Genomic DNA, 23,212 nt, shown 5'->3' on the forward strand with positions numbered 1-23,212 from the left:
TGAACTATCAACAATGGTGAATTATCAGTACTATATGCGTATACACATACATGTTATACATATTATTTCTTACTCAAGGTGGCACTGATGTTTCAGTGATTGATTTGATTTACATTTGATATTGCTATTTGACAAAGAAACAACATCGAAGTAAACTATAGCAAGTACAACACATGAGCAGTATGATATGACTATTGTCATTTAGGTGTACTAGTGAAATAATATAAGTTGTGCATCTATTTAGACTCAACAAGTGCTTGAGAAAATACACATAAGATACACATAATTACACATAATTACACATGTGTAGGTTATGTGTAATGTGTAGCTCAATATGTTTTTGGCAGCCAGTAGCATCTCATGAAATTTCAGTGTGAAAATAATGAATCCTGTTCTAGATTTGTTGCATTATCTCTTTAATTTATAAAAATATAAAACATCAAAATATATCAAAATATATTTTATTTTATTGTTTCCTAATTGTCTTGAAAATATTTGTAAAATTTGACACTATCTGGGCATTTTGTACATCAATTTTTGATAGATGCAAGTGCAGAGTCTCTAAAGACCCGAATATGTAAGAGTGTTTGGGAAAATTCCCATTCATTTAAGGGTTAAATATTATATTCCCTATACTTAAAGGTAATTTTCTTTTTTTTAATTTTCCTTTCGAGCTTATGCCACTTTTTTTATTTAGAAGGCAGTAAAGAATTGTCAGGAAATGACCCATGCCTGATCTTAATTCATTTTATTTTTTTGGATTTAAAGCTGTATTTTTAAAATAATTTTTATTTTGACCAATTTGGTAATCAATCACTTGACAAGACTTAACAAGAATCCACTAAACAAGTAGCTATAAGAACCACATATGGGGGTGAAACAGCATTAAAGTCAAATTTTGTCTGCCAGCAGAAAACAGAATTAAATTGGAAAAGGAATAATTCTGTGACCTTTCCATGACCACAGGAACTGTGTCTTGTGACAAATTAGCATTCAGAGGGCTGCGGAAAAGAGTGAGATTAGTTTTAAGAATAAGAGAACATGATTGTGTGAGTACTGACGACTGGGAGACCGGTCTGGAGGAGTTCCCGTCGGAGGAGCCCGATCCGCTGGAGTGTCCAGAGGAGGCGTTTGAGATGGTGGACATCCGTCTGAGCGTGGAGGACATGATGTACGGCATCACCACTGACCCCACACGACTCTTCTTCTTTTCTGTCAGGGAGCAGGGCTGAAGGTACAAACAGAAACACATTTATTTTTATATCATGATGAGGACCTGCCATAGACCATTGAGCTGTTTAGTCATGATGTCAATTTGTAGGTCAACTTGGGAGGCAAATTTGCCATGGGTTGCCTTGGAAATTTCAAATGGGTTTTTAGAAAAGCGATTTTAAAAATGTACGTTAAAGTTGCTGCATAAGGACTACAACGGTTGTCCAATTCGTCAGCCACATAAGCTCACATATACACCGATCAGCCACAACATTAAAACCGCCTGCCTAATACTGTGTAGGTCCACCTTGTGCCGCCAAAACATCACAAACCCGCATCTCAGAATAGCATTCTGAGATACTATTCTGCTCTGCACTGCTGCCACACGATTGGCTGACTAGATAATCACATGGATGATTGTTGGTGCCAGATGGGCTGGTTTGAGTATTTTTTGTAATTGCTGATCTGCTATGATTTTCACACACAACAGTCTCTAGAGCTTACACCAAAGGGTGTCAAAAACAAAAAAACATCCAGTGAGCGGCAGATCTGTGAACATCTTATTGATGAGAGAGGTCAACAAAGAATGGCCAGACTGGTTCGAACTGACAAAGTCTACGGTAACTCAGATAACAGCTCTGTACAATTGTGGTGAGAAGAATAGCAGAAACCTGACACACAGACCAAATTAAATCCATAAAGCACACATATAAAGCCATTCCTTTTTCCCAATGTGGTCTAAATCCTCCAAAAAAGAAACCTTTGAAAACTCCTCCAATGTTACTGTTAGATAATGATCAGAACTAATTATTCTGGAATATTTACCCCCAGAAGTGTCTAAGCCTCATCCCTGTTCTTACAAAACCCTTCGTAGAGTCGTATCTGTCAGACACATTCAGTTCCAGACTCACTAGGGTAATGACACCATAGAGCTTCTCCACTTTAGCACGCAGATCCTGGAAGCAGGCCACGAGTCTGTTGTGCAGGGGTTTGAGCTGCTCCGTCGATTTCTCCCCATGGATCCGTATCCCCTCATCAAGCAGTGGGATCTAACACATGTAGCAGACATTAAAGCGTTTCTGACATTAAATAATTATACACTTGTAGAATGACAGCACCAATGTACAGCAGTGCAAAGAGCCACATTAATGAAGGATTAAACTGATGTGTGGTCACGTGTGTGTGTGTATCTGCTATTTTACAATCATCCAACAGAATTCAATGTCAAACTATACATTTAAGTTTTATTGTCTTGAGTATTTTGTTTTTAACTTGTTACTTAATGTAATGATTATCATTCATTTGTTGTAAATAATATTTTAGTTTGTGTCCAAATCAAAAATCAAAAAGCAAAATAAATAAAATGAGAGGAAGTAACTTTTATTTATAAAGTATTTAATTCACTATTCTATCCAAAAAATGGGCACTACTACACAGTGTGTGTGTGTGTATATATATGTATATATATATATATATATATATATATATATATATATATATATACACACACACACACACACACACACTATTGATGCTTCTCTTCACCTCAGATGCATTAAATTGATAAAGAACAAAAAGAAAAAAAACGTGCAATGTTGCAAATTATTATTATAATTTGAATTTTTTTTTTTTTGTTTGTTTTAAAAATCTATTTTTTTAAATACATTTTTACCCATGATGTCAAAGTAGGACTGGGCGATTAATCAAATTTTATTTTCAATTACTATTTTGGCTTCCAACGATTATGAAAATAAGATAATCGAGATAAAACGATTATTGTGCCGCATTCCATTTCGCAATGAAACGCCACGGAGTTATATCTTTACAGCATCCTTTATTAAAGTTCAAATAATAAGGAAGCGGGTTATGAAAATAGACTCTGAAACTGGCATTTCTCTGTGCGGTCAGAGCCATGTCTATAGTTGCGTGAAGTGACCGGGGAAGAGATTGAATGTTCTCCCGGCTGACGCCCCTCACTCGCGCGTGTTTGCTGCAGCTAGATTATAACGTGATGGCTCGCGACATAGTGAATCAAAATATATGTGTCACGTTCACTGTGTGCATCTTATCATGAAGAAAATCGGCGATACCCAGCTCTATTAAGAAGAGAAAGTTTTTTTTTTTTTGTGAGTTAAATATGGATCGAAGTGAACTTAAAGGTGAGAGAGTGTAGTCTTAGCCCATTATACACTGGAACAACATACATATTTGGCTTGTTTTCCAAAATAATATCTAAAACTCCCTTAAAACAATGTACATTTACTTTAGGAGCTATACTGCAGAAGAAAAAATTGTTACCAGAGAATGTTGAATAAAATATTTAATCAGGGCTCGATATTAACGCTTGTCCGGGACAAGTGGATTTTTGAAGGGTCAAGTGAAAGAGTATTCTACTTGCCTGACCAGACAAACAGACTGATTAAAACATCAATTACGAAAAATTAACTGGCTATATTTGTGATAGCCTAGGCCTGTGTCACTTATTAGAAAGTTAATATTCTTATTCTGCTGTTGAAAGTAATCCAGAGCACGTAAGCTGCGTCCAGTTTGATTGACAGGCGGCATATGTGTGTGTGCTGAACATGCGTGTGTTCCGAGAATGCTCCCGTTAGTGCGCACCTGAACGGTCGAATACATTTCAAAATTCCGCCAAAATGCCTGTCTTGGTGAGGTATTCATGTAAACACAGAGAGTGATGTCTAAAGTGAACGTAAACAGTGGAGAAAAAAGCAGATTTGTATTAAAATGTTGGATTTGTAAATGTAAATTTAAGCTAATAGACCTGCTGCCGTCAAGTCTAGTGTGTCTATAATGACAAACAACCATAATAAGAAAATAAGAAAACCAGAAAACACTCACTGCTCTTGATTGGGTAACTTTAGTAGCTTTAAAAAGTATGAATGTATTATAATCATACAGTGAAGACCAGTAGTAGTTTTATGTTGCGTTTCATTCTGAATGTTTCCTTGAATACTTGAAACTGCTGTTAAAAACTTTAAAGCTGTTAAAAAAAAGCACAGAATTTTTCTTAATTTGTATTTTTTGTTCTATTATTTTTTATCTATTTCTATTCATTGCTGTTTTTTAATGTTATTTTATTACTGACTGTTTACTAGTCTTGAATAATTACTTAAGAACTTGAAACCATTCTTCCATAATTAACATATTAGTTAGTTTTTTTTTTAATTCAATAAAATGCTTGATGTTTCCAAAGTCAATAAGTAATCGTGTTAAATAATCGTGATTCAATATTCACCAAAAATAATTGTAATTATGATTTTTGCCATAAGCAAACAGCCCTATGTGAAAGCCCCAACTATTCCCATAAAGGAATAGTTCACCCAAAGTGAAAATTCTCTCATCATTTACATTACCCTCCTGCCATACCAGATGTGTATGACTTTCTTTCTTCTGCTGAACCCAAATAAAGATTTTTAGAAAATGCTATGCAAGTGAATGGTGGCCAGAACTTGGAAGCTCAAATAAAAGCACATAAAGGCAATGTAAAATAATCCATACGACTCCAGTGGTTAAATCCATGTCTTCTGAAGCGATATGATAGGTCTGTATGAGAAACAGATCAATATTTATGTTCTTTTTTACTATAAATGGCCACTTTAACTTTTATTTCATTTTTATTTTGCCGATTCGCATTCTGCGTACATATCACCACCCACTGGGCAGGGAAGAGAATTTATAGTAAAGAAGGACTTAAATATTGATCTGTTTCTCAGCCACACCTATTGTATAGTTTCTGAAGACATGGATTTAAGCACTGGAGTCGTATGGATTACCTTTTTGCTGCTTTAATGTGCTTTTTTGAGCTTCAAAGTTCTGGCCACCTTTCACTTGCACTGAATGGACCAAAAGAGCAGAGATATTTTTCTAAAAATATTTGTTTGTTTTCAGCAGAAGAAGAAATTCATACACAACTGGTGTGGTATGAGGGTGAGTAAATGTTGAGAGAATTTTCATTTTTGGGGTGAACTATTCTTTTAAGAAATTATTCTAATATGCAAATGTGGTACTCAAGAAACATTTCTTTTTGTTAGAACAGTTGAAAATGCTTGTTCTACTTAATAAAGCATGGACTTTGCAATACAGTGTCTTTTTTTTTTTTGGTTGCTGAGGTATTGAGCATTCTTGCATTTCTTCAAGTCAAATTTTGGTTTTAGAAATGACCAAAAAGAAACAAATGTATTTAGAAATTCATCCATCTATTATTCTTTTGAGATATGAAGGCTATTCCATTCACTACTGTCTTGAAAGAAAAATTCAAACAAGATCTAACCAAGATAGAGAGGAAAGTGGATGGGCCAGATACTCAACAACTACAAGACAAGTACATCAGAGTCTCACATTTGAGAAATAGATCCCTTTACAGGTCCCAAAAAAAGCCACATCTGAAACTGGCAAATTGAAGAAAAGGGTAGAATGTGCAAAATAACTTAAAATATATGTGGTAAATGTTTAGAAATGAGTATTACGGATGGACGAATCAAAGTTTGAGGTGTTGAGCTGTTGTTAGAAAAACTTGGTTGGAAAATAAGCATCCTTGATGAATAAAAGGATCTATTTCTTTCACAAACATAAACATTTTATAGTGTTTCATGGATGGATGGATGGATGGAATAAGATTTTATTTATATTGCCCACCCCTAAATGTAGATATTTTGCTAGACACAGTATAAGCATTGTGTGAACAGTTTAACACAATGTAGATCTGAAAAATGAGTGTCACCTGCAGTGCGATAAGGTGTTTTAAGACTTCAATGCGCTCCAGGTGGTCGGGGTTCTTCTTCATGTAGGCCTCGGTGAAAAACGCCTGAGGGGCAGAACAAAAATTTCAATTAAGATCAGCCGGTGCTCCAGCAGACTTGATGCCAGAAGGTGTGCATCAATTTTTCATTACTGACTAGGAGAAAAAGGTACAAAGCAACTGGAGTGTGTTATCAGGTGGATGGCTTGATTTGCACTTGATTTCTGCAGTTACAAATTGATAAAAGAAGTGGAAGGAGAAATAGAGGAAAAAGACAAGCAGGATGAATACAAACCTTCTCATAGTTGGAAAAGCCACCCATGACAGCCGGGTCGACAATCCCGTTGAGCATCATGGAGAGGGGGTGCACCGAGAGAGAACGGTCACACGCCTGCTGCTGTACCAGATTACTCAGCTTCTCATTGGCCAGCTCCATGGTTTCTATAGCATTGTCCAAAGGGCTGATTTCTTCCTACAAAAGAGATCGAGTCAACGCAACAGTCGGTAAAAGCTAATTAGGATCATACTTTTATGAGAGCACTGAAGCACATAAAACTTTTCCAACAAGAAACAGCAGCACGAAAGACCAAGGAGATTTACTAAGTAGTAAATAAGGTACATTTTGATTTCATGTTGACTTTAAAATACTGTACATGTATATTTTTTTATAGATAAGAAATGCCAACATTCACATTTAACACTAAACAACTGTGAGTTTATGGTAAGACAATGAGGGTGAACATAAGTAACAGATAGACTTACCACAGACATAGATTTCACTTCAAACCATTTGAGGATTCCTGGGAATCGGTACGCCGTGATGTAGGTGGTCCTTTCAATCCACATGGTCTGTGAGGTCAAAAGCAGAGAGACACATTTACAGAGAGGGGTTCCAAGATCTCGCAGGTTAATCATCTTCATTTAAGAATAATTATACCGAATTGAATTACAGTTTCACAATAATGATCCAAATCATTGCCAACAATGGCCATTCTACAGAGCTAGCTAGCGGCCACTAGGCAACCACTTTATATTAAAAGTGTTAATAGTTATCAAATGTATTATTATCAGGGAGATTATTATCAGAACTGTCAGGAATTGATGAATACGGGGATAAAGGCTGATATTTTATTTGACACCTTTTGACCAATTAACGTTCCATCCTAGAAAAAAAAAAAAAACATTTGTACTATTTTCATTGAATTATTATTACTGGATAAGTATTTTTAAAAGGGATGCTCTGATCTGGAAATCTGATCTTGGCTGACACCAATTTTAACAAAAACCTATAGGCCGATACAAACTTGCCTGTTTGAACGTTTGCCATCAGATCACTCCCAGAATATCATTTTTATTGAACATTAATGGATTTGGTCAATTATTGGATGTATAACAAGGCTACATTAAAAGATAATGAACTTAATAAAAATACATATTCTAATAGGACAATTTTCGTATAAATTGTTATATTCACCCTTCTATACAATAAAACCCTCTTTTTACCAACTGTGATAAAGCATTTCAAATTAATTCGCAACACTTTACAATAAGGTTATATTTGTTAACATGAATCAACAATGAACAATATTTTCTATTGCATTTATTAATCCTGGTTAATGTAAATTTATGAAAATATTATTGTTCATGTTTTTAGCAGTTTTTTCCTTTCCTGATATTTTCACAAATGATCATAATGAAAACCATCAATGACTCCATCAAGTGCTTTGTTGTAATATGTTATTTGTTCAAAATGCAGAATAGCTTCAGCCGAGAGAAGCTATGCTCAATATGTGTAAATGGTGTCAACAATGTGACAAAATGTACATCCAGCCATCCATCCATCCAAGAAAAACATCAGAGGATTAATCAGCTTTTTCCCACACCCTATATTGTAAATAAATCAAACCATACAATAAATACAAAACTCACGGCAAACTCGTTGTCAGGATCTTTTTCTCCTTTCCTAAATGGTCTTGAATACTGGAACTTGTCCACCTCGTTCGTCCGATAGTAACTGAGAAAAGACAGCATAGACTATCAATGAATTGCCAACAGAAGCCTTCATCAGCCAACTAACAAAGGACAATGCATCTATGTGAACTTCTGCAGTTAATCCAGGATGGACTTCAAAGTCATTAATCTTAAAGTTCATACAAAATCTTTGTTTAAACACTGACCCTTAACATTTACTTAGTTTACTCATTTTAAGCCATGACTTGCACTGCACATATGTAAGTAATATTGTCATTATATTCATGCTGTTAGCCAGAGGGGAACTGGCCCCCACAGTGAGCCTGGTTTCTCCCAAGGTTATTTTTCTCAGTTAATCAACATCTTTTGGAGTTTTGTGTTCCTTGCCACAGTCGCCTTCGGCTTCCTCACTAGGTTCATTTTTATACCATACACAATGATGACTCTAAGACTTTATAAATATTACAGTTTCATTGACTGTTAATGCATGATTTTCTGTAAAGCTGCTTTAAAACGATGTGTGTTGTGAATAGCGCTATACAAATAAAATGACTAGACAGCAGGTAAACTAGATATGTATTTTCTAAAGGGAATACCAGTACTTGCAAAGCAATAAAAGAATTGGGTTAAAGTTGTAGGTAAGTTTAGGTTTTAGTCCTACGTAAATGACATGCCGCATAAGGGCTGCTATAGATTATCAATTATCAATTACAATTCAGTATGCAAATACAGTTCAGTGTGAAAATACACTATATGATGACAGAATTTTCATTTTTGGCATGCTCGCTATTTAATACTTAGGGTTAAGCGCTTAGAACAAACTCTTAACTACAATGTTGGTTAAACCAGACCGCTGCCTTGTAAGCACTGTAATAAGATCTACGTGCACATTATTTTTTAGACATTTCAATCACGACAGCTGTGTTGACACATACTTGAGGATTTGTTCAGGAAGCCCCTTGTCCTTGAACTGCAGAGGTAAGTTGAGCACCGGCTTCACTGTGAAACACTGAATATCTGTGGAGAATCAGTTAAGGCTAGAATACCGAACACATTCTGGACCCATGAAATATTTGACCAGGTGTCATCTGCAAACAAATGATAATGCAGCTTTTCTCAAAATTAATTTCACTTTTCTGAGCAATGTTTCAATGACTGTGGTCAAGGTGATTTTTAGTGGATGTATAAAGACAGCTAAAAAAAATAATTAAAAAAAAAAAAAAAAAAAATATATATATATATACACAAAAATTGCGATTAGCATAAGGCTCTGACAATAGAAGTGAATGGGGCCAGTCCATAAACATTCAAACATACATACACACTGTTTCAAACATATAGCCACAAAACATAAACATTATACATGTTAACATGATTTTGGTGTTATAAAATCGCTTACTGACCTTATTTGTGTAAAGTTTTATCCAATACTGGGATTACATGGTGTCACTGTCATGACAACAAAGTTGTAATATTGGATATACTGTAAGTTTACACAGATAAGGTAGTAAGAAATGTCATCACATTAACATCATGTTTATGTTGTAAAATGCTTCTGTCTTGTGGCTATACTTTTGTGTATTTTAACATTTATGGACTGGCCCAGTTCACTTCCATTGTGAGCGCCTAACTGTTTAATTTATAATAAACAAGGGGCGAGTCAGAATTATTCTTAGTGGTAATTATGGTAAACATTATGCTACAAATACTGTTGATTGAGCTTGACTTTAACCCAGAACATTCTTTTAAAGCGAGCAAAATGACAGTCTCAGCAGTTATACTGTACTGTACACAGTAGATCATGCCCTACATTTATTACCAATTAGATACATTTGAACTTAATGTACAAACAATGGATAAAGGGCTAAATTAAATATTCTAACTGAAATGGAATTACAAATATTTGAAGGCAAACAATAAGAGAGCATTACAAGAGAACATCCTTTGCAAGTGTGCAAACTAATGAGGTGAAAAAGGTGAGAAAGTCATAGCATGACTAGATATATATTTATAGTTGATTTGTTTGTTGTATCTAAAGTTTTTTTTTTTTTTTTTTTTTTTTAAGCTTAAAGTAACCCTTTCAGGGGATTTTAATAAGGAAAATTTAACCAAACAATTTGGGCAAATTAGCTTAAAGAAAGGTGACTTTAGCTGAAAGTTGCGTATTTTGCATTGCTGAAATATTTAGTTGCAATTGTATAAACAAAACAACTTTGCACATGTGGATGACAGTGTAGTTAATCTCCAACCGAAGAGCATTTCTGACCCAGGAAAAACCCAACACATTTCTTTTAACCTTACATTTTATAGACTAAACCACATAAAAACCTTAGCTCTACATCTTCAACTGAATTCAGCCCACCAAGAGCTTTTGCAAAACTTTGTGCTTGTCTTCTTCCAGCCTATAAACAACAGTAGCCTGTTTATTAAATTAAGAGTCAAGGATACGCTGTCCGGGTGAGTTACAGATGTTGTCACCAGGGGGCGATGTGCTGGTCATCTTCACAGCATTGGGAAACTGTGACATCAGTTTTAAGCTAAAGTCCTCCAGCCACTCGTACTCTTTACCACGGTAAATGAACATTTTGTTCTGTTTTGGACAGATGGTGTTCAGTTGGAGGATGGATTATTTTTAGCATCATATGAAATAAGAAGCATAGTAAGACTGATTATATTATATGCTACATAAAACTTGATAACACCAAAGTGCAGAAACAGATCAGCTTTGGTTCTGAAGTATTTTACCCATTTGTTTTCTTCATGGAGATTTCAAAATCTTGAACCAAACCAACCAATTTCCATGCTAACAGTGACTTGTCTAACTGATGGCTCTTCCTTCGGGATTATGGACAGTGTAGTTCTTAACGGGAATTTGTCAATCAAAAACTAAGTTGAAATCACAATGATTTACGGCATCTACAGAAATGTATATCTTCACTTAACCTCAAAGTTCATGTTAGGTATGCATTTAAAGGTTTATGTGTTATTGTTTCAAAAAAAATCTATTTTGCTACTGAGAAAATAAATAGGAATTTTACTTAGGAATCCTACTCTTGCGCTCTAAAGGTCATTCATATCTTATATATGTCATATACATCTCATAGCTAATAAAAGTTATTTCCTTATTCAAGCAATTTTCATGGCTTAAAATCAGGTACAAATAATTAATAATAACTGAAGAGGGCTTTTATATTCTTTAAATTTCTAAAATGCACTTGTATCTCTAAGAGTGTGGCACCAAACCCCTGACTGTGAAAACCCTTTCTTGTTAAAAACCCAATTACTCTGAGAGCTCTTTGGGGAGAGTTTTATATTACTAATCAGAATATCTGTTTTAGTTTAGTGTTGCTGTTGAAATGCCAAAAACTGGCCCTGCCTGCATGTTTGTATCACTGATTTATCCATAGTTTAGCAATTTTACACCACATAAACAATAGAAAATTTTATATTAGTGCACCAAGTGGGGAAATAATTCTCAAACTTGCCATTTGAATATTGTATCCGGTTCCATTAAAGCCATTAAAAAGGCAAAATTGGGCAACAGTGGCCCAATTTACTCACCCTGAGGAAGGAAGGGAAACCCTGACCGTAATATCCCACTGCGAAATATTCAGGCTGAGGTCTCATAGCATGCATGATGTTCTCATAATACTGTGCCTGCTGTTTCTGTGTAGAAAATCAGATATGACATTTACATAAGGCATTAAAAAGTCAAGCATTAAAAGGAACCCCCCCACCCCCCCCAAAAAAATTAAAATTCTATCATCATTTACTCACACTCATGATGTTGCAGACCTGTATGACTTTCCTTCTTCCATAGAACACCAAAGGAACGCAATGAAAGTGAATGACGACTGGGGCCGTCAAGCTCCCAAAAGGACAAAAAAAAAAAAAGACCATAAAACTTGTGCGCTATATTCCAACTTTCCTGAAGCCATGTGACAGCTTTCACAGAAATGTACATTGTTATTTGCTGATAATCTTCCCCTGTGCCTTAACAGTTAAATCTCATTCCTGAATCCGGATTTATTCAAACTTCACGTTACATATTTTAATGAGGGCTGTCAATCGATTACAATTTTTAATCTAATTAAATACATGGTATGCCGATTAATTAATCGAATTAATCGCATACATAAATATTTGCTGTGAAATCCCCTCAAATAAAAATAATTCAATACATAATTATTAAATAACTGTAAATAAAATAATAATACAGAAAATTAAAATGCATTACATTATTTAGGCACACAGGCATTAAAAAAGACAACACAAAAAGTGGCTTCAGAATGCAATATATTGTTTATTTCCATATTACTGAACACAAGCCTGTCATTGGCCTACAGTTCACAGCAATCCATTTTGCAACTGAATTTGTCAATCAGTCCAAAATTTATTATAGGGCTTGTCTAAGGACCAATTAATGTATACTTCCGTCAGACGGATGCTTTTGGGGCGTCTCGGTTGCGTCGCATCATAAACATACCGTTTTTAGGTCACTGTGTCAAGTTAAACGAAGTTTGAAACTCAGAAAACCCCGTCTTGAGATCCCTGCCTTCGGATTTGTGCTCGATCAAGCTGTGTTTGTACACAAAAATGTGTTCTCATCTTGTGTTGTCTGCTCTCGGTATGTGTGGTTTGTTCTTTGTCTGTTTTACAGTGAGTTTCGCTTACTGCCCCCTGGAGAAAACAGGTGGTACTCCACGCTTGAATTACGGTCCATGGACATGATTAATTGCATTACATTTTTTAATGCGTTATTTTTTATATAATTAATTGCACTGAATTAATGCGTTAAATCGACAGCCCTAGTTTTAATAAATATAGAGAATGATTTGAGACCTACAACGGAGGGTTTTTAGTTAATAATTACTAAAATCTTTGTCGGCTCCTCACAAAAAGTTATAGTATGTCTTCTAAAGACTTGGAATATAGTGCAATAAGTTCAATAAGAAAAAAGCAACGTAAGCATTCTTAAAACATCTTATTTTTGTGTTCCATGGACGAAAGAAAGTCATGTGGGTAGGTATTTGAATTTTACCTACAAGCAATACACAAGCACACAGAAACACACAAGCAATGCTATTTGATAGTGTACCATATGTAATTGCACAATAATTTTCAATCAGTTGAGGCAATGAAGGAAAAAACTAACAGAAAACTAACAAAGGGCACATTTCATACACTGCAGGATATGGAATAGTTTGCCGTTGTTGTCCTCCCAATTCAGCGGCACTAACAGCAAAGTCCTCCGGTGTAACTGAAGTCAGCTGCTAGAGTGCAAACTTCACAGAGCCAAAGGGAGAACAGAGAGGAGAGTGTATAACTTCTACAGTAGCTGTTATCTCACCACTATTTCCTTCCTCCTCTAGCCTGCAAATTGCCATGTTTATTTCCTTGCAGAGTGATGGCCACTACCCAGTAGACACTAGACAAGGTTATGGATTACCAGCCGAGAACATGAATAAATATGCAGCGTGTGAATTGAGACGAGACTGATGTTTGTGTCACTAAAATGTTGGCACATCACAGAGCGTCTCATGTCTTGGCAGAAGCACATGGGAGGTTGCTCTGTGGCTTGTCAATGTGTTACCTTCAGATCACATTAACAAAGAAACAGGAGGGAATTCTGTCATGTCCGTCTTACCAGTAGCTGACCGAGCTCCAAGAAATCAAACATTTGGTCCTCGTGCAGTTTAACAAGCTGCTTGGCCATCTCGATGGCCTTCTCCCACATCTGTGAACAAACAAACAGCCTCAAGGTCTGGGTAATAAATGAAAAGGTATGTTAATGGTAACACATATGCTATTTTTGTTGTTTCTCGTTTTCTGATACAAAATATATGTGCAAATACCAATATCTGACTATTTAGAACAACATATTCTGATACCGATAACAATAGTTTGGTGGTTCTGCTTTTTTATGCTACCTTGTTTCAAATCGCTGTAAAATTAATTATTAATTAAATTGGTAAATATATAAATTTTTTGAATGTTCTTAACTTACACAGATGTTACCGGCGATACACTGGTGCAACTCTACTGAAAACTGCAATTTCGAAGGTTAAGTACAATTTTTGCTCCACTAGTGGCACCACATGGAATTTAAAAAATAATTTAAAATCTCTATGATATTCTTGTCCCTATATATGGCTTGTGTCTCTCTTTCAATGCAAGTCTATGAGAAGTCTTTGCCCATTAAGCTGTGATAAAATAAATTATTTTAACACCAGAAAAACACACTTCACCTTAAAGTGGTTAAACATTGGCATGAAAGCACTTTGAAATGCATTCTATAGCTCTTTTTTGCTCTTTACAGCTGTAGTATTCTAAAGCAACAGTGTGTGATATAGCATAGCATATAAGAGCCTTTAAATTCAAGCTGATTCATTTCTATACTAAATACATACTTTGCCCTTGTCCAAATAGCACATGATGTCATGAAAAAGTCTTTCCTTCAGCTCCTGTTGGGTCCAACCCTGAGCTCCATCCCGTGGGATCAGGTGGGGTGCACATGGCTTGTCTGACCACTAGAGAGAGAAAGAGATAGATAGATTGCAAAATTCTGTCATTCTGATTACACTAATGCATTAGCATGGCACTGCTAATCACCAAACTATGATGCAACTTTTAGCTGCATACTGAAAAAGAGAAGAAATAACAATAACAATAAAAAAAAAAGAACAAAAGAAATAACAATAAAAAATCATTCCAAACTGCTTATTTTTATTTTATTTATTTTTAACAAGAATTTCAGCTTTTAATGAAACTTTTATTTTTCTTGTTTACTGTCTCCGGACGGTTACACTACACTACATTTTGACTGTAACCCCAAGAAAAAAATATAAAAATGACTTCATCATAGTCAACAAATTGTTTTGTGTGAACTGCATTGTAAATGTTTTTTTTTTATTTTTTTAAATAACTTAAATAATGATCCAGACAAAATAACGAGCATCACGCGACTGACATCACGCGATTGACAAAAAATATATATTTAGTATATTTTGAGTAAATGTGTAAAATAAATGTGTAAAATAGGTGTTTATTTAATTTTAGCATATTTGAGAATATTTCAATTATATTATATATACTGGCATAATATTAGCCATCAGCCACCCTGTTCCATAAATATTGGTATCAGCCATTAAAAAAACCCTATCAGTCCACCACTATATATAGGGAAATAAGAAATGTATAAGACCAAAGCAGCATTAACACTGATGTATTGTATATTATACAAATTTAATCTTTCTGCACAAATCTCTGGCAAAAGTGGCCCTTATTTTATGGAATGTGCAGCTCAGGCTAATAATTTTAAGACCAGACCTCCAACAGTTCTGCGTGCAACAGCAGGGTGTAGGCAGCTTCTGTGTAGTTCTCACAATCCAGATGTAGGTCACGCAGCTTGTACAAATACCTAATGACAGGTCACAAAACATATGGACAACAATTCATATGTGGGTTTGTGTGCTACTAGTCATTAACCTTCAATCATTTGGCACACTTACCGGATATAAATATCCTCCCTTTTCTTTTCTTTGTAAAAGTTCTGTGGATATGGAAGAGAAGATACAGAGATTTGATATTATTAAAGTATTTAAAAAAAAATTCGCTTGTTTTATTAGGTATACGACCAGTATATATAGTGTTTCGGATGTATAAGACCAGTATATAATGTGTTTTGAATGTATAAGACCAGTATTTAGTATATTGTGTTTTGGATGTATAAGAACAGTATATGTTGTGTTTTTCAGTTTATGATCAGAATATGTTGTGTTTTTGGTTCTTAACTACTTAACTAGTTCGACTTCGTTGGACAATCAGCTTCAAAGCAAATACTGTACCATGCCAAGTTTTGCTGGTAAACCTCATGGCTATGCTGGTCCATCAGCAACACCAGCACCAAACCAGCATAAACCAGCTTGGGCATTATGCTGGTCTTTTCAGCAGGATGAGAAAATTATATGAAGGATTTTTTTAACAGTGACTTTGAGTTCTAATTCTCACCAAGACATTGACAGTGCAGCTCATGCGGAGTTCAGGGCTTTCATCATGGTTGATGGTGCGGTAGGCCAGCAAGTTCTCCAGTAGACTGCTCAAGAGCAGAGCCAATGCTTCACCGGGCTGAGACAGGTACATGTGCCTCCGACAGTGCTCCAACAGCCTGAACACAACACACACACACACAGAGATAAAAATAAACACACACACACACTCACACACACACACACAGTATCTAACATAAAAATACCGGAATACAACCAAACAAGCTCATTCAATGATCGACACATATTGGCATATTTCAATGGTTCATGAATCATCCCATGATTGAAGAAGGTGTTTTATCTTTCAAAAAAACTATGGATGACTAAGGCAGAATTCTTAACAGCTATACTGTATTACAACCATAGCTATAACCTACTATACTTTCAAACTACTAAGTGAAACAATAAGCATTATTCAATTATAAACGTTGTCACATGACCTCACCACGTTCAGATCTCATTTTGGAAATAAACAATTATTGTGCCTTTTTAAATTCAATTTTGTGTAAAAATATTTTAACTTTTGGCAGTGCAATCAAATAATTAGTAGAAAGGAGTGTAGTATGCTGTTCCAAACACAACACATTGATACAGAACCGCCTTTTAAGTGTCACTGATGGTCGATTCTGACCATAGTGAAAAGTGAATCTGGAATCAAATGCATTGGGAATGAATATGCTGTTTCATAAGAGACAGAGGCAGCACAAGATCTTACGTTTTCTCCAGAAGAATTTTGTATTGTTCATCGCCGCGGCCTCCTTCGACCTCCTGGTCTAGTTTTGTGATTAGCTCATTCTCAAACTGCAACATACATAAATACTTAATCAAACTTTCGGAAGTATCATCGGGGGCCTACATTTCATCACAGAAGTATTGCATTTAATTCGCTCTTTAGCTCTAGGTTTATCCAAAAAACTAACAGTGCACTTTTTACAAGGATAATTCATCCAGGAGTATTCGGCACAATGGTGATAAACAAATGGATCAATGATAGCTAGGTTCAACATACAACCTCATCAGCCCAGATTTTTGGTTTGTTTACAACTGAAACACCAGGTGATAATTATCAGAGCTTGATGATACTAAATACATAGCACACACACCAAGGCTACGCCAGTACAATCATATATCAGTTTATATCGCAATTGGGTTTTTTCACAACACTGCATACTTTATATTCTTTACAATACTTCAGATGCATTTAGATTTGAATCCATTTTATATTTATTTGTGTGAGAATACATATAATTTCCAACAGTACATTAAAAAATAAAGAGTTTATTAAAAAGCAGGTCATTAAGTGCAAAATATAAAACCAGCATTGTTTATGTGGTCAGAGCAGCTTTTATTAAGTGTAATTTTCCACAACTTCCAGCTCTAGTGCACACACATATTTTAACTACTCTGTCAATTTCGGTGCTGCATTTAATTTTGACCAAAACAGAGTATATTATCAGGCAGCATGATTTGGCTGCCTACAGTCTTTGCGTCAGGAGGACACCTATGATGCCTACATGTGTTGCCTAGGTAGACAGCAAAGTAGGTTTTTAAACATAGTTTGTACTTTCCCATCCCCCTAAAGCCCAGTTCCAGCTAAGTGTTATGCTTTAAGTTAATGAATCTATAATCGTAATACAACTGGCACAGATAAATCCCTCACCTTCTGAAAGGTGTGGTTGGCACTACAATGGTGTTCACACTGCATCATGTCGAAGAAAATGGGGATGGTGGCTTTCCTCAGGTCAGGCTCAGGGACTAACGTTGCCTCCAGGATTGGTCCCACCATCGCAGGGATAAACTTCATCTTATGTGGACCTGGAAGTCATAAAAACATCCAATGATGTTCAAAAACTCTTCTTTGATGATTAAAACATTTCCTCAAGCACTTCACCTCAGCCATTAAAGAAAAACAGGACTGTAGTTACGTTATTCTGTATAAAACCAATTTTAACAACATGTGGCTTCTTAGTATATTCTGTAAAATAACTTTCTACACTCGTCCACGTTCATACTTGTCTCTAAAAGGTAAAGGAAAAAGCTTTTACCAAGATTGAACCACATATCTCCAAGCTTAAAGCCGATGCTTTTCCGCATGTCCCCGTACCTGTATACAAAAATTTAGAAACACAATTAAATTAAGACACTTCAACCTCAAATATTGTGACTTTAGGACTGCAGATTTTTTACTCACTTGTTGAGAATTTTGTTTCGTTTCTCGAGAGAGAATGACTCCAGCTGCAATGACTTGTGGGTAAGGAAAGCAACAATCAAGTGAAAGTAGTTGTTCCAAAGCTAATGGGGAAAAAAAAACAGCAAAAACATCACAACAAAATTATTTCTTGAGTGGTAAATGGACTTGAAAACAACATGCAAAATGTTGCAGGACAAGTTATGTGCTTAAATTTGATACTTAGGGTTAGGGATTTAGAAAAATAACTATTTAACGATTAACTCTTTTCAAGAGCCGTTCTTCATTCTACTAACACAGTGCAAGTAGACAACTTGGATTTTCTGCCTAAAATAATGGATCCTGCTTTAAAACCTTTGTTGTGTTTTGGCCACAGACCACAGCTGAGAAAGGCACAGCCATGCTTTGATTATTTAGGCAATAAGTTTGTATCAATATACAACAATGTGTTTGCTTTTTAAATTGACTGAAGTCTAACGGGTGAAATATTCTCTCTGCATGCATAGGCATTGGACGAATGGTAACCAAGCAACAGAAAGTTAAGGTGATTGGGAAATATCTATAACACTGTTGCTAGAAGTTTCCAGTGAGTACAAAATGAGAGTACAGATGAGTATCATAACAGCGTCTTACATAAGAGCATACAACATCAATAGGAAATCTGTTCATACACTAAAAGTTCCCTAACGTTTATCCTATTGTAACATATGGTTAAATATTTATGGCAAAAACACATTTCATGGCTTTCTTGCATAGACATTATTAACGTTGTGATCAAACACAACCAAACAGATTATTAAAGTTGTGATCATGCACAACCAAACAGAAAAAACAGAAAAGGGGTCATATCATACATTTTTATTTAGGCTGGTAAAGTTACGCATTCATTTCTGCAATTAATAGTTGACTTTTTTTTTTTTTTTTCACATTTTACAATAATAGTAAAGTCATCAAAACTATGGAATAACATAAATGGAACTATGGGAATTAAATTGTGACTAAATAAAATCCAAAATAAATCAAAACTGTGTTATATTTTAGCATCTTCAAAGTAGTCACCCTTTGCCTAGAATTTGCAGACATGTACTCTTGACATTTTCTCAACCAACTTCTTGAGGTATCACCCTGGGATGCTTTTTAAACTGTATTGAAGGAGTTCCCATCTATGTTGGGCACTTATTGGCTGCTTTTCTTTATTATTTGGTCCAAGTCATCAATTTCAAAAACTTTTTTTTTTTAATAAAATTTTAGTTTTATAATGAAATAAATTAATATTGTGGCACAATTATATTTTTGTCTACAAAACTAATTTCAAACATTTAAGCATACGCCTTCAGATCAAAAGATTTTTAAGATCATGTGAAACATTTCAGTCAAGCGTTTCAAAACTTTTGACCGGTAGTGCAGATTTCCATGTGGTACACATTCGACTTGACTGCACATCCTAGCAAAGAAACTGATTGTGTGGAGCAGTGCGTGCTTATTCATTACGCGCAACGCATGTACCAGGCATAATAAACACAGGAGATGATTTACTGTATGGAAAATGGAGACTTCAGCCGCAAGCGGTGAGCCAGGTGTGGGAGAGATTTAGGCAAGCTACAGCATCTCTTCGCATCGCCTGAAAACACTCACACATTGTCATCTGTACCAGTGTCATAAGCGAATCTGTGCGAGAGTTCCAGCAGGTGCGCCACAGAGACTGAACGGCATCCAGAGAAAATAACAGTTTTGAGATTTTAAACTTCAGCAAATTAAACTTTAGAATTCAATCTGTATGTATAGTGTCTAATAATGCATTGGCAATGTACACTTAAAGGTGCACTCAGTAATTTTTTCCTCCTTAAAAATGTTTAACTCCTAAAGACATGAATTGTAATTTTGCAATATATGTAGGAAATCATGAGCACTCACATTAAAATGAAGACTCCAGTCATATCAGTAACTTTATAAAAGCTGTTTTATTCTACATGGAGAGGGTCCACACATGGGGGCTGCCATGTTAGAATCACATGACCAGCTGAATACTACTCGCTTAATCTCAGTAACCGTCCTGTTATTTGACACTTTCACTCAATGATTAAAGTAATCATGGCTGACTGTGAATACTACATTTCTACAATGGCATCTGAAACTGAAAACTATTGATTTTAAATGGTGCTGCATCCAAGCCACTAGGTGTCAGTGTAAGTCCAAAATGACCAAGACAAAAGTTACTGAGTGCACCTTTAAATTTATCATGTCAATAAAGCTTGATATAAATTGAATCAGCCCATTTGATCCTATTACTAAAAAAGTCCATTGGAAAACTTGTAATTTGTAACTTTTAATTACAGCTTTTCCACTGATTTTATGACACTTGTTTTAAAGATTTATATCTGTAAAAATGTCTCTGAAAAAAAGAAAAAAAGCTGAACATTTTAACATATATATTAAAATAATTAAAATAAATCATGACTAACCAATTTCTTGCAAGTTCTTGGAGACGAAGTATAAAGCAAATATATTTTTTATTATATTTTAATGTATGTTTTAATGTGCCATGTACCAAATTTAATAGAGATTAATCACAGAAAAATGTGCGATTAATTAGCATATATAAAAAAATCGATTCACAGTGCTAATTTGTATGTTTTAGCCTTTTTTTCTATTTTTTTATTTTTTTTGCACCAATTTAGTTTTTCATAATAGCATTTTTTAGCAATTATCTGAACTCTCTTTGAACCTTAGCATGAAACAGACCCTTTTTTGTTACTTTATCGTTAAGACTTACAAGTAAACACACAGAAAAACACTTTGTTGTAATTAGGGGCCTTTTAGTCATCTCTATTTTTGCAATTTCCTTTGGTGAAGCTAGTGCCGCAAAAATTATACACTTCACCATTAATATACAGTACTGTGCAAAAGTCTTGTTTCACATAAGATGTTTCACAAAAACATTTGTCTTCAGATGGTTATTTATATCTTCAGCTTTAATGTGTCAATAGGAAATATAAATGTTAGACTCCCAAACATTACTTTTGCAAATAGAAAAGATTAGAATAGAAGAACAGGGAGCCCTGCAATAGATGTCATGGCCCCCACAGAGCCCCCCACTGAACATCGTGTCTGTCTGAGATTACATAAATAGACAGAAGCAATTGAGACAGTCTAAATAGATAGAAGAACTGTGATGAATTCTTCAAGAAGCTTGGAACATCCCATCTGCCAACAACCAAGAAAAACTGTGTCCAGGTGTACCTAGGAGAATTGGGGCTGTTAAAGGCAAAGGTGGTCACACCGAATATTGATTTAGCTTTTTTATGTTTACTGGACTTTGTATGACATTAAGTGATAAATGAAAACGATTTATGACATTATTTTTGAAGAAATCCTCACTATGCAACATTTTTCACAAGTGCCTAAAAGTTTTGCACAGTACTGTATTTAAAGGCAACAGCAGGCTTTTCATAGTGAATGCAAAGCGCTCCAGTTTCACTTTTACATTTGCGTAATGACAAATATTTTTTTGTAGTTTCGGGTTCATGCAAAACAATGTGTAAAAGTAATAAGAAATATATTACTATTGCATAATATAATATAATATAATATAATAATATATAAATGTATATAATATAATATATTATTACACAGTCTCTGGAATATTCAATTTGAATTGATCAATGGCACAATATAGCAGTCTGAGAATATCAACTGCATATACGGGGTTTAAGACATATCAGACTGGACATCTGGGTATTGCAAGTCATCTTTCCTACTTCTCGTATCACTTAGCTCTACAAGTAAGCTAATAAAATTATTTAAACTCAAATGAATTTTTCATGTCCATTAATTTATTTCTTTGGCAAGTAGTCTTGTAATAAGCTGGATAATGAGCAGTCAGACATTTTCACAAAATAAACACCACAAGGACTCCGACGCAAATCAGAGGTGCAAATCAGCTGTTCAGCGATTTCTTTCTTCTCACACAATAACATAATTTCAACGCAAATCAATATTTCATGTCCATTTTTTATTTGGTAAGTAGCCATGTATTAAGCGGGGTAATCCACTTCGCTTCGGGGTCCTGATCACCCTGTTGGGGTTTATTTTACAACCAGCTGACTGTACATTATCCCTTACATATAATATTCAGGTTGGCTGGGTTTCAATGTAAATGTAACATTGACCAAAAAGAGACACATAGTTTTCAAGTATGTGAAAATATTTGAACATTTCATTTCAAAATTTTGAAAATTATGCACGGGAGTGCATAGTTTATAAAGCCTTAAAGGAAATCATATTCCTATTTTACTGTGTTTCCATGTTAAATACAGATAAATGATTTCTCAAGATGTACGTGTATTAAGCACACTATAAGAAGTATGACAAATTGTATGACAATTAATCGTCAAAAAGCCCTAAAACAGAGACTTAAATCATTAATAGCCATTTTTTTTGTATGACAATATTAAGCAACATTATAATCATGACAACCCTAGCAATAGATATTAATCTTGCCCCTAGCCCTCCATTATAGTAACACACCAGATTCAACTCATCCATTCATTGGTAGATTATACCATGACCTGATCTGGATGAGTCATAGTTGTGAGATGCCTAATATCTGCAATGCTGGAAGGTGCCCATGAGCAACATTGTAAAACTGTAGTTTAAGGTGTTAGCAGGGTTTCTGGCGATATAAACTTGGCCTTGCCTTAAGCATGATTGTGTACTTGAAACCTCCTTTACAAGGCCTCATCAAACTGACCTGAAAGTGGAAGTGAGTGGCGTCCAAAAAGTACTTATTGAGAACATCAGAGTACTGGTCTATCGCCCGCAGAAAGACCTTCATTTGGAGAAGATTCATGATCATCCAGTCGGAAGGAAACACGTTCCCCATCAAGTTCTTGAACATGATGAAAGTCTCCATTAGAAAGTCCTAGTGTGAGACAAGAAAAAACTGAACCAACTTTTATAAGGAAAAGTACACCAAAAAACTAATTCTGTCCTCATTTACAATACTCACCCTTATGTTCTTCCAAACCGTATGGA

The 23,212-nt window shown here is 35.1% G+C and overlaps 1 protein-coding gene across 1 annotated transcript in view; it reads right to left on the minus strand.

The window, feature by feature from the left end:
* LOC127415412 (dedicator of cytokinesis protein 5-like) overlaps nucleotides 1-23,212 on the minus strand; it is an 87,360-nt gene that overhangs the window by 13,453 nt on the left and 50,695 nt on the right. Inside the window, exons 29-47 of the mRNA XM_051654114.1 lie at nucleotides 22,929-23,099; nucleotides 18,182-18,282; nucleotides 18,036-18,094; nucleotides 17,651-17,805; nucleotides 16,706-16,791; nucleotides 15,953-16,109; nucleotides 15,454-15,494; nucleotides 15,272-15,362; nucleotides 14,353-14,472; nucleotides 13,590-13,679; nucleotides 11,504-11,608; nucleotides 10,391-10,532; nucleotides 8,878-8,959; nucleotides 7,901-7,985; nucleotides 6,734-6,820; nucleotides 6,267-6,443; nucleotides 5,954-6,037; nucleotides 2,124-2,261; nucleotides 1,062-1,228 (exon numbers count right to left, since the gene is read on the minus strand). Coding sequence (XP_051510074.1) covers nucleotides 1,062-1,228; nucleotides 2,124-2,261; nucleotides 5,954-6,037; nucleotides 6,267-6,443; nucleotides 6,734-6,820; nucleotides 7,901-7,985; nucleotides 8,878-8,959; nucleotides 10,391-10,532; nucleotides 11,504-11,608; nucleotides 13,590-13,679; nucleotides 14,353-14,472; nucleotides 15,272-15,362; nucleotides 15,454-15,494; nucleotides 15,953-16,109; nucleotides 16,706-16,791; nucleotides 17,651-17,805; nucleotides 18,036-18,094; nucleotides 18,182-18,282; nucleotides 22,929-23,099 — 2,138 coding nt within the window. The remainder of the gene's footprint in view (nucleotides 1-1,061; nucleotides 1,229-2,123; nucleotides 2,262-5,953; nucleotides 6,038-6,266; nucleotides 6,444-6,733; nucleotides 6,821-7,900; nucleotides 7,986-8,877; nucleotides 8,960-10,390; nucleotides 10,533-11,503; nucleotides 11,609-13,589; nucleotides 13,680-14,352; nucleotides 14,473-15,271; nucleotides 15,363-15,453; nucleotides 15,495-15,952; nucleotides 16,110-16,705; nucleotides 16,792-17,650; nucleotides 17,806-18,035; nucleotides 18,095-18,181; nucleotides 18,283-22,928; nucleotides 23,100-23,212) is intronic.

The sequence above is a fragment of the Myxocyprinus asiaticus genome, chromosome 24 (genome assembly GCF_019703515.2).
Source record: "Myxocyprinus asiaticus isolate MX2 ecotype Aquarium Trade chromosome 24, UBuf_Myxa_2, whole genome shotgun sequence".
In the NCBI taxonomy this organism is placed as follows: domain Eukaryota; kingdom Metazoa; phylum Chordata; class Actinopteri; order Cypriniformes; family Catostomidae; genus Myxocyprinus; species Myxocyprinus asiaticus.